Source organism: Papio anubis, unplaced genomic scaffold (assembly GCF_008728515.1).
Source record: "Papio anubis isolate 15944 unplaced genomic scaffold, Panubis1.0 scaffold259, whole genome shotgun sequence".
In the NCBI taxonomy this organism is placed as follows: Eukaryota; Metazoa; Chordata; class Mammalia; order Primates; family Cercopithecidae; genus Papio; species Papio anubis.
In genome coordinates, this window is record NW_022162666.1 from 49,394 (window position 1) to 62,767 (window position 13,374).

Here is a 13,374-nt window from a genome sequence, read left to right on the forward strand (position 1 = left end):
TTCTCTCATTTTTTCCTCAAAGTGGCTATTTTTAAAACTTCCTGTGGCCAGGTGCGGTGGCTCATGCCTGTAATCCCAGCACTTTGGGAGGCTGAGGTGGGCGGACTGCTTGACTCAGGGAATTTGAGACTAGCCTGGGAAACATGGTGAAACACCGTCTCCACAAAAAAATACAAAAATTAGCTAGGCATGGTGGTGTAAACCTGTAGTCCCAGCTACTGGGGAGGCTGAGGTATTCCAGCCTCGGCGACAAAGTGAGATCCTGTCTCAAAACAACAAGAACAACAACAAAAAACAAATTTGCCATCCTTCTCAAGCCTCCACATCACCCCTTCTTTACCGTAGGTAAGTGTAAGTTCTATTTGAGGGAAAACAGAGGCAATTATGCATGACGGAACTCCTTCAAGCTTCTGCATCCCTGTGTCCCAACCATCACCAACACCCATCATGGCCTCCTTCCCGCCGTGGTGGAAGACAGAAGGGCCACCTCTTCTTTCAGGCTAGGCCTGCACCTGTGCTTCACCTGCTCCTCAGGGAGGTCATCTCACTAGATCTCTTTCTCTTTATTGGCTCACTCTGTATGCATTTAAATGTGCTCAAGTCATATCTACCTTTAAAGCAAACAAACAAACAAACAAAAAAACAAAAACAAAACTAATGACCCTCTTTTTCCCTTCACAGGCAAGTTCTTGACAGTGTTATGCACTTAGCATATCCATTCACTTACCTCCCATCTAACACTCAACCCACTGCAATCGGACTTCTACACTACAGCTTCCTTGAAATTGTTCTGGAAAAAGTCAAAGACGGCTTTGCAGCTATATCTAATAAACACATTCAATTCCTTATCATATTTGACTTCTTTGCAGTATGATATGATTAAAACCATCTTTGCTATTGAAACTCTCTCTGCTCTTGATATCTTTCTGTCTGCCTTGGTTATTTTCCTTATTTCCTTTACAGTCTCCTGTTTTTTGTTTTTCTTTTCTTTTTTCTCCCATGCCCTAACCTGTCCATTCATAAACCATCCATTCAAAATAACAGTTAAGATGCTGGTGTTCCCAGTTCACTCTCCACATGTCAGGCCATCCACTTTCACTGCCCTTTCACATCTTCCATCGTATTGAGTTCGCAGCTTCACTACACGTAGGCAAATGAGCCCCAAATCCATACATCTCTATCCTTGAAGTCTCCCTTTCTTTTTTTTTTTTTTTTTTTTTGAGACAGAGTCTCGCGCTGTCGCCCAGGCTGGAGTGCAGTGGCGCGATCTCGGCTCACTGCAAGCTCCGCCTCCCGGGTTCACACCATTCTCCTGCCTCAGCCTCCTGAGTAGCTGGGACTACAGGCGCCCACCACCGCGCCCGGCTAATTTTTTGTATTTTTAGTAGAGACGGGGTTTCACTGTGGTCTCGATCTCCTAACCTTGTGATCCGCCCGCCTCGGCCTCCCAAAGTGCTGGGATTACAGGCGTGAGCCACCGCGCCCGGCCGAAGTCTCCCTTTCTGAATGCCATTCAAATGCACATGAAGCTCTGACCACCACCACTATCTTCATTCCCTTCCCACTCCTGTCTCAACTCCCTCACCATTCCCTTAATTCCTTACCATTTCTCACCAAGATTATGTAGCCCTTTCCCAACTCTGCTGGGAAGTCTCTGCTGCTAGTCTTGCTCTCCTCTAACTTGCTCTACATGGCACTTCCAGAATGATCTAAAACATAAATTGAATCTTGGTGTCTTACTGGTTAATAGCCTTTAATGCTACCTTCCTTCCCCCTCACTGAAATTCAGAGAAAACTCCAAACTCTACCGCTTCACACACAGGCCCTGTATAAGCTGGTCTGTTAGCTCTGCAGGCTGACTGTTTCCCTCTTGCATTCTCTCACCCAGCATACTCAACTGCCTGTGGGTACAGCCTACCTTACTGCCAGACTTCACATACGCTGCTCCTGCTGCCTAGAACTGCATTTCCCTCTTCTCCATGGTTGGCCAATCCCTCTAGTCCTTCTTTGTCCCTTCCTTTGCCCCTCCCTGGTTTGCACTCTTCTCTGCTCACCTAGCACTTTATGCTTGCCTCTGTTCGTTTCTCTCTTTACATCATACATCCCTTAAGAGCAGGACTTATGTCTTTTGGCCTGGTACAGCACCATACACATAGTACTCAATACGGAATTTATGAAAAAGTATGTGATACACACACACACACACACACACACACACACACACACACACACACACTTTAGAGACAAGGTTTCACTCTGTAGCCTAGACTGGAGTGCAGTGGTGCCTTCATAGCTCATAGCTCACTGCAGCCTCGACTTCCAAGGCTCAAGTGATTCTCTAGCCTCAGCCTCCCAAGTAGCTGTGACCATATGCACATGCCATGACACCAAGCTCATTTTTTTTTTTTTTTAGACGAAGTCTCGCTCCATTGCCCAGGCTGGAGTGCAGTGGCGTGATCTCAGCTCAGTGCAACCTCTGCCTCTCGGGTTCAAGCAATTCCCCTGCCTCAGCCTCCCGAGTAGCTGGGACTGCAGGTGCACGCCACCACGTCCGACTAATTTCTTTGTATTTTTAGTAGAGATGGGGTTTCACCATGTTGGCCAGACTGGTCTCAAACTCCTGACCTCAGGCAATCCACCAGCCTCGGCCTCCCAAAGTGCTGGGATTACAGGCATGAGCCACTGTGCCCAGCCTAATTTTTAATTTTTTATAGAGATAAGGTCTCCCTATATTGTCCATGCTGGTCTCAAACTCTGGGCTCAAGCAGTCCTCCCGCTTCATCCTCCTCAAGTGTTGGGATTATAGGCATAAACCACCACACCCAGCCAGATACTTATTTAACAGAAGATTGTAAATTATCTGAAGAAATGAGTGCTCTGACAATCTGTCTACCAATTGGGGAAATTTTAAGTAACTTACTAATTTATATTCTGAATAAAATATAGCCACAAAGAAAGGCAGCTATATGTTTTCACATGTAAATATCCCCAATAAATATCTGATAAAAGAAGAAAGTAGGCCGAGTGCGGTGGCTTATGCCTATAATCCCAGCACTTTGGGAGGCCAAGGCGGGTGGATCACTTGAGGTCCGGAGTTCGAGATCAGTTTGACCAACATGGTGAAACCCTGTGTGTACTAAAAATACAAAAATTAGCTGGGCGTGGTGGCGGGCACCTGTAATCCCAGCTACTCGGGAGGCTGAGGCAGGAGAATTGCTTGAAGCTGGGAGGTACAGGTTGCAGTGAGCCGAGATCAGGCCGCTGCATTTCAATCTGGGTGACAGAGTGAGACTCTGTCTCAAAAAAAAAAAAGAAGAAAGTAAGTCACAAAACAAAATGTCTAAGGTGATCCTATTTAGAAAAACAGACAATATGTTATACTATGCCTAAAGCACTCTTGTTCTTTTGCTGTCCTAAGGTGAAGGGAATGAAATAGGGAAAAGGCTTGGGGGAAAGGGGACCTGTCAATGTTTATTGTCTAGACTTCTTGAATGACTGAATGAAATATTTAGTTAATATAAAAATATAATTTAGAATGATTTCACAAAACAAGCCATACACTTATTTTTCTCAGATATGATGAGGCCCAATATTTGAAACTTATGGGTGCAGCACACCAACATGGCACATGTATACACATGTAACAAACTTGCACATTGTGCACATGTACCCTGGAACTTAAAGTATAATAATTAAAAAAAAGAAACTTATGGGTTATACTATGAAATTATGGAAGAGCAAATAAAAGAAAACGAATACCTCTTTAAAAGCAGCCATTTGCTTCTGGATTCGGTTTACAAATCGCCATTGTATTACAAGACTAAAAAGAAACAACATTTCATTTTCACGTGAACCAAGACAAAATTCTGAGTCACAATTATTCTAGTTAGAAACAAAAACTAAAGGCTAGCTAAGCCCAATGCAAAGGCTGAATATGAGTGCTCGCTACTGCATTGTGATAGAGAAAAAGAACACTGAGATTCTGGCCAAGGGGACAGAAAAAGATGGTAAGCGGAGTCTTTTTGGAGTAAAGTACAAAATTATGTCCCATAAAATAATTATTAACAAAATACTTACTAAATATATTCCTTTTTGTTCTTATTGGTGACAACTATTTCTGATCCACCATTTTTCAGCTCATGTTGGTGTGTCTAAAATTAAACACAATAACTTGATATATGTTATTTTACTGAGAAAAATTTAAAAAGTATACATATTGTAGTTATACAAGAAACCTGGTGTTTTAAATTAAGTCCAGTCACAAGTTAAAAGCTAAGAAAACTTAAAATATTAGTTTTACTAAAATAAATATGGAATGAGTCAAATGTTAAAGAAAGCACAAATTCTTGCTGAGAGACAGTTTTTGTTACTGGAAAATAAATGTAAAAACAGAGCCTAGGAATGTATTCAGTGTACATAGTAACATCTATACATTTGTTTCACAATTTATGTGCCATTTTAACTGATCAAAATTAACAAACCTGTCCGAAAAGTTCTTCATCTATGATAAACCTGAGGTCCAATTCTGTTGGGTCATTTTCAAGAATCCATCTTAGGGAATTGTAATATTCACTATCCTAGATGGGAAAAATTACGTATTTAAAATTTGTACATATAACACACCTGAAATTGCAAAAAACAATTATGTAGAGGGGCTGAGTAATTGGGTAAAAGATGAGAGGTCAGATGGACATCCTTTACTTACACACATAAACAAAAATGTATGTGTGTATGTGTGTGTATTACAAAAAGAGATGGATGACAGGTAAGGGCAAGAGTAAAAATGCACCAGTCAATCAATCAATCAAGTGGTGCCTACTTAAAAGTTCAGAATCTATGTTTATGTGGAAGCAGTGGAGGTACAGATTGTATCATCCAGTTAAAGGAATGAATACAGAAGTTTTCAGATAAAACCTAACTTTTGGCTTTGGATATCCAGGAGCACTTAGCACATTCCTCATATGCCTACGTGACTATAATGTTTTATTTTTATTTTTTAATTTAATTTTTTTTTTTTTTTTTGAGACAGGGTCTTGCTCTGTCCCTCAGGTTGGAATGCAGTGGGGTGATTGTGGCTCACTGCAGCCTCGACCTTCTTGGCTCAAGTGGTTGTCCTACTTCAGCCTCCTGAGTAGCCGGGACTACAGGCATGCACCACGACACCCGGCTAATTTTTGTATTTTTTGTAGAGACAGGCTATCACCATGTTGGCCAGGCTGGTCTCAAACTCTTGACCTCAAGTTCCACATGCCTCAGCCTCCCAAAGTGCTGGGATTACAGTTGCGCACCCCTGTGTCCGGCACTGTGTGTGAAATGTTTAAGTAGCTATGAGGAGGCCACTGTTTATACCCAGCCCGAGTTAAAGAAAAATCTCTAAATAAATATAGAGGCTCAATGAACCAACTCAAATAACTGTGCAATCTTACGATTTATAAAGAAGCACACTGTTTGTGCTGTTAATATGTAATAAGAAAATAAAAAATGAACTTGGTACTAAGGAAGATGTCCTAGAATTCATGTGTACACATATTGTGTGAGGCTATTCAGCAGCACAGGAAACAACATGGCTACAGTCAGGGGTTTAATCCTTGGGCTTCTGTTTTTTTCTAGGAGCCTAACCATAATGCTTTGCCTTTCGACTGCCATTTAAAAAATATACACCATATGGTCGGGCGCAGTGGCTCACGCCTGTAATCCCAGCACTTTGGGAGGCCAAGGCGGGTGGATCATGGGGTCAAAAGATGGAGACCATCCTGGCGAACACAAAACCCCATCTCTACTAAAAATACAAAAATTAGCTGGGCGAGGTGGCGCGCACCCATAGTCCCAGCTACTCGGGAGGCTGAGGCAGAGAACTGCTTGAACCTGGGAAGCGGAGGTTGCAGTGAGCCGAGATCACGCCACTGCACTCCAGCTTGGCAACACAGCGAGACTCTGTCTCAAAAAAAAAAAAAAAAAAAAAAAAAAAAAATATATATATATATACACACACACATACACACACACACGCAATATTCATCATAAAAGATCATAATGCAAATACTGATTCCAAAGACACATAACTTGTACAACCTATTGAAGTATTTAGTGGGATGTTTACTGTTATCTATAACTTACTCTGAAATGCATGAAGAAACTAAGATAGGCTGATGGATAGACAGATAGGTATATGATACAGTAAATCTAGAAAAAACCAATTGTGAGTAATGCATATACAAGTGTGCGGTGTAAAATACTTCCATCTTTATTAAACGTTAGAAAATTTTCATAATAAAATGTTGAGGAAAAAATTAATTTGTATTTTGAAACATAATATATTAATTTCCATGTCATTAAAAGCAAATTCCTCAAAATGTTCAAGTTACTTATTAAATTATACTTTGTCTAAACTATAAGTGAAAAAGACATACCACAGATTCCATATCATGAAGGGTTATTGGTTTGTGAAGCATCATCTTGTAAAATGGGCGGATGAAAAAACCTTGCAAAAAACCAAATACATTTAGGATGATTACCAAGTGAAAGACAACAGGTAATTACATTGTAAAAGTTTATACTTAATACTAACCATCCAACAGTTTGCCATGATAAACTGCCATTCCAGCTACCCGACCAATAAACTTGAAGTAAGAGAGGTGATCTTCATTACACAATCCAGAGTTTGGATTTATCTGTAGGGTATAATTGTCCCTGTAAAGACAACCCCATTTAAATACTTCATTTGAAACACCTGAATATGACAAATAATTATAAATAATCTTCCTCTTTTAAGAGTTGTTTACTACTGTTAGAACCACATTCCTCCACTGAATTTAATGGTTTTAAAAATAGTAATTTCTGTCAAAAAGTGGAAATAACCCAAATGTCCTTTGGCAGATGAATGCATAAACAAAGTTTTGTTTGTTTGTTTGTTTTCGAGATGGAGTCTTGCTCTGTTCCCCAGGCTGGAGTGCAATGACACGGTCTCAGCTCACCGCAACCTCCGCCTCCCAGGTTCAAGTGATTCCCCTGTCTCAGCCTCCCAAGTAGCTGGGATTAGAGGTGCCCGCCACCATGCCTGGTTAATTTTTGTATTTTTAATAGAGACAGGGTTTCACTATGTTGGCCAGGCTTGTCTTGAACTCCTGGCCTTGTGATCCACTTGCCTCGGCCTCCCAAAGTGCTAGGATTACAGGTGTGAGCCACCGTGCCTGGCCTAAACAAAGCATTATATGCAAAAATAATGGAATATTATTCAGCCTTAAAAAGGAAGGACATTCTGATACAATGCTACAACATGGATGAACCCTGAAGACATCATGCCAAGTGAAATGAGCTGGTCACAAAAAGACAAATATTGAATGATTCCACTTATGGGAGGTACCCAGAGGAGTCAAATTTACAGGGACAGAAAGCAGAATGGTGGCTGCCAGGGAATGGGGAGCAAGTGCTTACTGGGTACGGAGTTTCATTTTGGGAAGATGAAAAAGTTCTAGAGTTGGATGGTGGTGATGGCAGCACAACAATGTGAATGTATGCAATGACTCAAAATGGTATATTTAAAATGGTTAAAACAGTAATTTTTTTTTTTTTTTTGAGACGGAGTCTCACACTGTCACCCAGGCTGAAATGCAGTGATGCGATCTCGGCTCACTGCAAGCTCTGCCTCCCAGGTTCATGCCATTCTCCTGCCTCAGCCCCCAAATAGCTGGGACTACAGGTGCCTGCCACCACGCCCGGCTAATTTTTTTTGTATTTGTAGTAGAGATGGGGTTTCACTGTGTTAGCCAGGATGGTCTCGATCTCCTGACCTCGTGATCCACCTGCCTTGGCCTCCCAAAGTGCTGGGATTACAGGCGTGAGCCACCGCACCTGGCCTAAAACAGTAAATTTTATGTAATGTGTATTTCACCACAACTTTTAAAAAAGTCACTTCTGAAGCAACATTAGTTAAAATTGCCCTTTTCTGGCATGACATATATTTTCCTTGTATCATTTGACTCTTACTTTTAAAGCAGTGATTTTTCTTTTTCTGCCTATAATCATTGTAAAGGTACTTACGTAGCAGAATATTCAAACAACCCATAATAAGGGTTAAACATTTCCTTTGAGATCAGAAAGAACCATTCTCTGGCGACTCCTCCATAATCCAATCCCTTTTCACCATCAAACTCAATCCACAGTCGAGCCTTGAGGAAGTCTGCCCTCTTGACACCCATAATTCTCCGGTAAGAGTCCTCAAGAACAGTTGCTCGGCGAAGTTTCATTTCAAATTTGTTTGGAATGTCATTCTGAAAATCCAGAGGAGAGACTTACTGTTTAAATCAGTTCAACATAATCACAAACCTCTCTCTCATGAAGTTATAACATTCCCTCTACACCCTGTGTCCAAGTCTCTTTTTCCTTACATAATATACTCAGGGAAAACACAACTAGGAATATTGTCTTGGTTTCCTCTATGGTATGAGAGAGTTCCTGCATTTTCTCTAATTACTTAGTAATATAGGCTTCTTTATATCTGAGGAAGCTTTTTGGTTTTTGGAGACAGCTCTGTAATCCAGGCTGGAGTACAGTGGCGTGAACATGGCTTACTGCATCCTTGACCTCATGGGCTCAAGTGATCCTCTTGCCTCCGCTTCCTAAGTAACTGGACCATAGGCGCGTGCCATCATGTCTGGCTAATTTTTTAAGTTTCTGAGGTCTTGCCATCTTGCCCAGGCTGGTCTCTCATACTCCTAAGTTCAAGCAATCCTCACGCTTTGGCCTCCCAAAGTGCTGAGATTACAGGCATGAGCCATGGCACCAGCCTAAAGAAGCTACTGATGGTGATGGTAATGCCCCCATGAAGGCATTTCATTAACAGTCCGTTTCATATTAAGTTCCAATGAACACCGTTCTGTGACCTGTAGGATAGCCACTGCCTGCTAGCTGTTGCCTGCCTGTCTGTTCAGGGTTTTCCCTACCTCTTCTTTCCTCCCTGGAGTCTATCTTCCTTCACTCATTAACAGATGGTGACATTTACAGACTGTGCCAGTGATATGTTTTGGCTGTGATCCTACCCAAATCTCATCTTGAATTGTAACTCCCACAATTCCCATGTGTCGTGGGAAGAACCCGGTGGGAGGTGATTGAATTATGGGGGCGGGTCTTTCCCGCACTGTTCTCGTGATAGTGAATGGGTCTCATGAAATCTAATGGTTTCTATGCACAAGCTCTCTCTTTGCCTGCTGCCATCCACGTAAGATGTGACTTGCTCCTCCTTGCCTTCTGCCATGATTGTGAGGCCTCCCTAGCCATGTGGAACTGTAGGTCCAATAAACCTCTTTCTTTTGTAAATTGCCTGGTCTCGGGTATGTCTTTATCAGCAGCGTGAAAATGGACTAATACAGCCAGGCATGGGTCCCCTGGAATGGTAGGTTAACTCATTTAACTTTATAACAACACTATGCAAAAGCTATTCTTATTGTCTTCATTTTACATATAAAACTGAAGAAGACAACTTAAGAAAGTGTTAGCTCCTGAGTCTGTACTCTTAATTAATGGAGCTACATTGCCTCACTAATCTTTTGTACATTCTTTGCTTATGTGACAAATGTACACAACTATGCTTTAGGCAGACCTTTTTGTACATTTTACAAAGATATATCTAAATATTTTATTCCTCAGTACTTCGTGGGCAAATTTCCAGGGGAAACCAGTAAGAGAAAACATGCCATCAACATTCTGTCACCTCCAAAAAAGAAGGTTAGCTCTAAGGAAAAAAAATCAATTTCATTCTCTATTTAGGGAAAATGGAAAGCCCTATAGAAACATAATAATATAAGCAGTTGATATAAGCAATATAAGCATGATATGAGCAGTTTCTTGTACTGCTTATGTCACTAAAAAAATGGTAAGCTTGCAGAAAAGTAACTTTAGACTGGATACTAGGGAGCTGGTGCAGGTAAGCATTTATCAAAGGCCTACTCTGGGCCAGGTGGTATTGTAGTAGGGCCAACGATGGGGAATAAAAAGAATAAAAACACAGGGTAAGATGTCGTTGCTTCCTCAAGGAGTTTCTCATCTGGTGCATATGTGAAAAACAAGTGTAAATGCTGCTAATTCTGAGACTTAAAATAGGAGGACAATTGCTGATGATAAGAGATGGAAGCAATGTTCTGCAGGGCATAAAAGACTGAGCTATTGACTTCAAATGAGGCAATCAAGAAGGCTTTGAGAGGAAGTCTTTAGACAGAGAGAAAGGGAAGGAAGGATGGAGGAACAGCATACATGAGGGGTCTGATATATTTAATACCTACAGGGTACAGAAGGAGAAGAAGGGAGAGGAAGGGAAAGAAAGCAGGGATTATAGTTAAAAAATGTGACAAAGCAGTCTGGGGGCAGAGGGTGGACAGTGTGAATGCAGATGAGAAGAGAGTTTCTGAGTAGGAAAGCCACATGGTCAGATCGCTGGGTTCTCAGAAGCTGAGGGACAGGGTGTAAAGGGTGGTTTTAAGGAGGAGAAACAAGAGGCACACTGGTCAGTTAAAGATCCCTGGAATAGCTCAGTGAGAGAAGACAGAGGGACCTGTGAAGGAGCAATGGTAGTGGAAGAAGAGAGGGTTACCGGAGAAACTTGAGTGTTTGAACTGAGTAGTAGACAAGTGCATGCATTCTGAAATCTGGCCCTGCGTTCAAATCTTGACTCCACCATTCATTAGGAGTGAGACTTTGGACAGGTTACATGTCTTTTCTAAGGATTAATTTCCTCATCCATAAAATAGGGATAATAATAATGATAGCTATCCACATGGAGTTGTTTCAAGACTTAATGGAATAATGCATTAAAAATGCTTACACAGTATCTGGCATATGGTAATTATTAGCCATCATTATTCCTAACTACAAGATGTTGAGAATAAGGAAGAGGAAAAGGTTAAAGACAGTGCATGGCTTTCAAGCACCGGTTTTTAATTTTTCTTTTTTTTTTTTTTTTTGAGACAGAGTACTGCTCTGTCATCCAGGCTGGAGTGCAGTGGCATGATTATAGCTCAGTGCAGCTTTGAACTCCTGAGCTCAAGTAATCCTCCTGCCTCAGCCTCCCAAAGTGCTGGGATTACGGGCATGAGCCACTGCACCTGGTGTTTTTAATATTCTTTCTCTCTGTTTTGGTGCTACACGTTCTTACATTCTAAGTGTTCTGCTCTTTTGCTATGATGTGTCTAGATACAGATTTTATTTTTAAAATATTGCTTGGGCTTTTTTATTAATGTTGAGAATTCATATTCTTATCCTTCTCCTCCTTATGATCTTGGTCCCCTCCTTCTGGAGTGACTTCATGTCCTTTTATTTTATTTTATTTATTATTATTATTTTTTGAGATGAAGTCTCATTCTGTCGCTCAGGCTGGAGTGCAGTGGCGTGATCTCGGCTCACTGCAAGCCCCGCCTTCCGGGTTCATGCCATTCTCCTGTCTCAGCCTCCCAGGTAGCTGGGACTACAGGCGCCTATCACCTCGCCCGGCTAATTTTTTGTATTTTTAGTAGAGACAGGGTTCCACTGTGTTACCCAGAATGGTCTCAATCTCCTGACCTTGTGATCCGCCCGCTTCGGCCTCCCAAAGTGCTGGGATTAAAGGCGTGAGCCACCATGCCTGGCCGACTTCATGTCTTTTAACCTTTCTTTTATATGTTTATTCCTTTACCTACCTTTGTTGCATTCTGGGTAATTTCCATACAAATTAATTAATTTCTCTCTTAATTCTCTTAGTCACCAATATGATATGTCATGTTGCTTAGGAACATGGAATCTGGAGCTAGACCACTTAGCTTTTCTACTTAATAACCACGGGACTTGATCACATTACCTATTCTCTCTGTGCCTCAGTTTCCTCATCTGTGAAATGTAATAGTAGTCCCTTCCTTACAGAGTTATTGTAGACATTAAATGAATAACATATGTAAACTTCTAAGAAGAATGCCTGGTATGCAGTGAGAGATCAACAAATATAATTGCTTTTATCTTTTTTTTTTTTTTAATTTTGTGGCCTGTAATGGCATTGCCTCCCATCTCCTGCTGCCTGGAAGACATTAACAATTAGATACTACAACATGTTTCAACCACTTAAAGTGGCAAATGGAGAAGCTAGTGCTTCTATTCCTCCAGCATATACTCATTGAGAATGAAAAGATTTACCAGAACAATGAATCAGCAAACATTTAAAATCCCAAAATCTAGAAGTAGAAAACAAATTTCCAGGGAAATTTTGACACAATGTTATCTTTTCTTTTTTCTTTTTCTTTGAGACAGGGTCTCATTCTGTTGCCCAGGTTGGAGTGCAGTGAAGTGATCTCAGCTCACTGCAACCTCTGCCTCCCGGGTTTAAGTGGTTCTCCTGCCTCAGCCTCCCGAGTAGCCAGGATTACAGGCGTGTAACATCACACCTAGCTAATTTTTGTATTTTTAGTAGAGATGGGGGTTTGACCGTGTTGGCCAGGCTGGTCTGGAACTCCTGACCTCAAGTGATCCACCCGCCTCAACCTCCCAAAGTGCTGGGATTACAGGTGTGAGCCACTGCGCCTGGCCACAAAATTATCTTTAAAAATGAGTTTAGAAAGTTGATGATATTTAAGGATTTTATTAGGGCATAAAATGTTTACACTAAAAAAACTATCATATTTTATTTTTGTTAAAAGTCTGGGTGAAAATCTGAGGTAGCCGACCCACCATCTTGAATCTTTGTGAAAGCCAGCTTTTGGCTTAGAATGCAAGAAAGTATAACCCAATATGGCCACCTAGTGGTAGTACTCCTAAACTGCAGGCAAAGGAGGACAGGATGAGCAAGTGAGAGAGGCATTAAAACTAGTTAAGACACCAACAGAAATGAAATAGATGGCCAGATGATGAGTTTAGTTCCAAACATATTGCATTTGTGGTGATGGGAAAAAGTGTAGTGAACATAACTGATAAGCATATGGAGACAAGTCACAAGAGCACAGTTCCACTCATGATTGTATTTTTAAATTATGCAGAGACATTACATTTGAAGCTGTAGAGAATGAATGACTACCGCTAGAAAACAACAAAGTCATAAAACAAATCCAGAGTCTTCCAACAGAGTCAAAGACTAGGCCAGAAGATAATTTCCTGAGCCACTCTTGCTCAGGTTCTACAAAGATCAAGCCCCATAAACCCCACAAGGATACATCAGGTTAGAGCTCTGGAAAGCAAACTTTAAATGCCATTTTTCTATATTATAAAATATCTTACAAAATAAAGACATAAAATAATCAGTGGTCTGTAGTGATATATCACAGCTACACAAAAAATAAGCATCCTTTCTCTATGAAAAACTGTTCACTCAAAGTTGTTACAAATATAGAACAAATTATTACTTAAAAAAATTTCCCATTACTT

The 13,374-nt window shown here is 41.0% G+C and overlaps 1 protein-coding gene across 2 annotated transcripts in view; it reads right to left on the minus strand.

Moving 5' to 3' along the window:
- Nucleotides 1-13,374, minus strand: part of LOC116272920 (E3 ubiquitin-protein ligase NEDD4-like) — a 50,948-nt gene that overhangs the window by 7,516 nt on the left and 30,058 nt on the right. For both annotated transcript variants that reach the window (XM_031661824.1, XM_031661825.1), the window contains 6 exons: nt 8,041-8,270; nt 6,569-6,690; nt 6,411-6,481; nt 4,482-4,577; nt 4,078-4,151; nt 3,760-3,820 (listed from right to left, as the gene is read on the minus strand). In XM_031661824.1, coding sequence (XP_031517684.1) covers nt 3,760-3,820; nt 4,078-4,151; nt 4,482-4,577; nt 6,411-6,481; nt 6,569-6,690; nt 8,041-8,270 — 654 coding nt within the window. The remainder of the gene's footprint in view (nt 1-3,759; nt 3,821-4,077; nt 4,152-4,481; nt 4,578-6,410; nt 6,482-6,568; nt 6,691-8,040; nt 8,271-13,374) is intronic.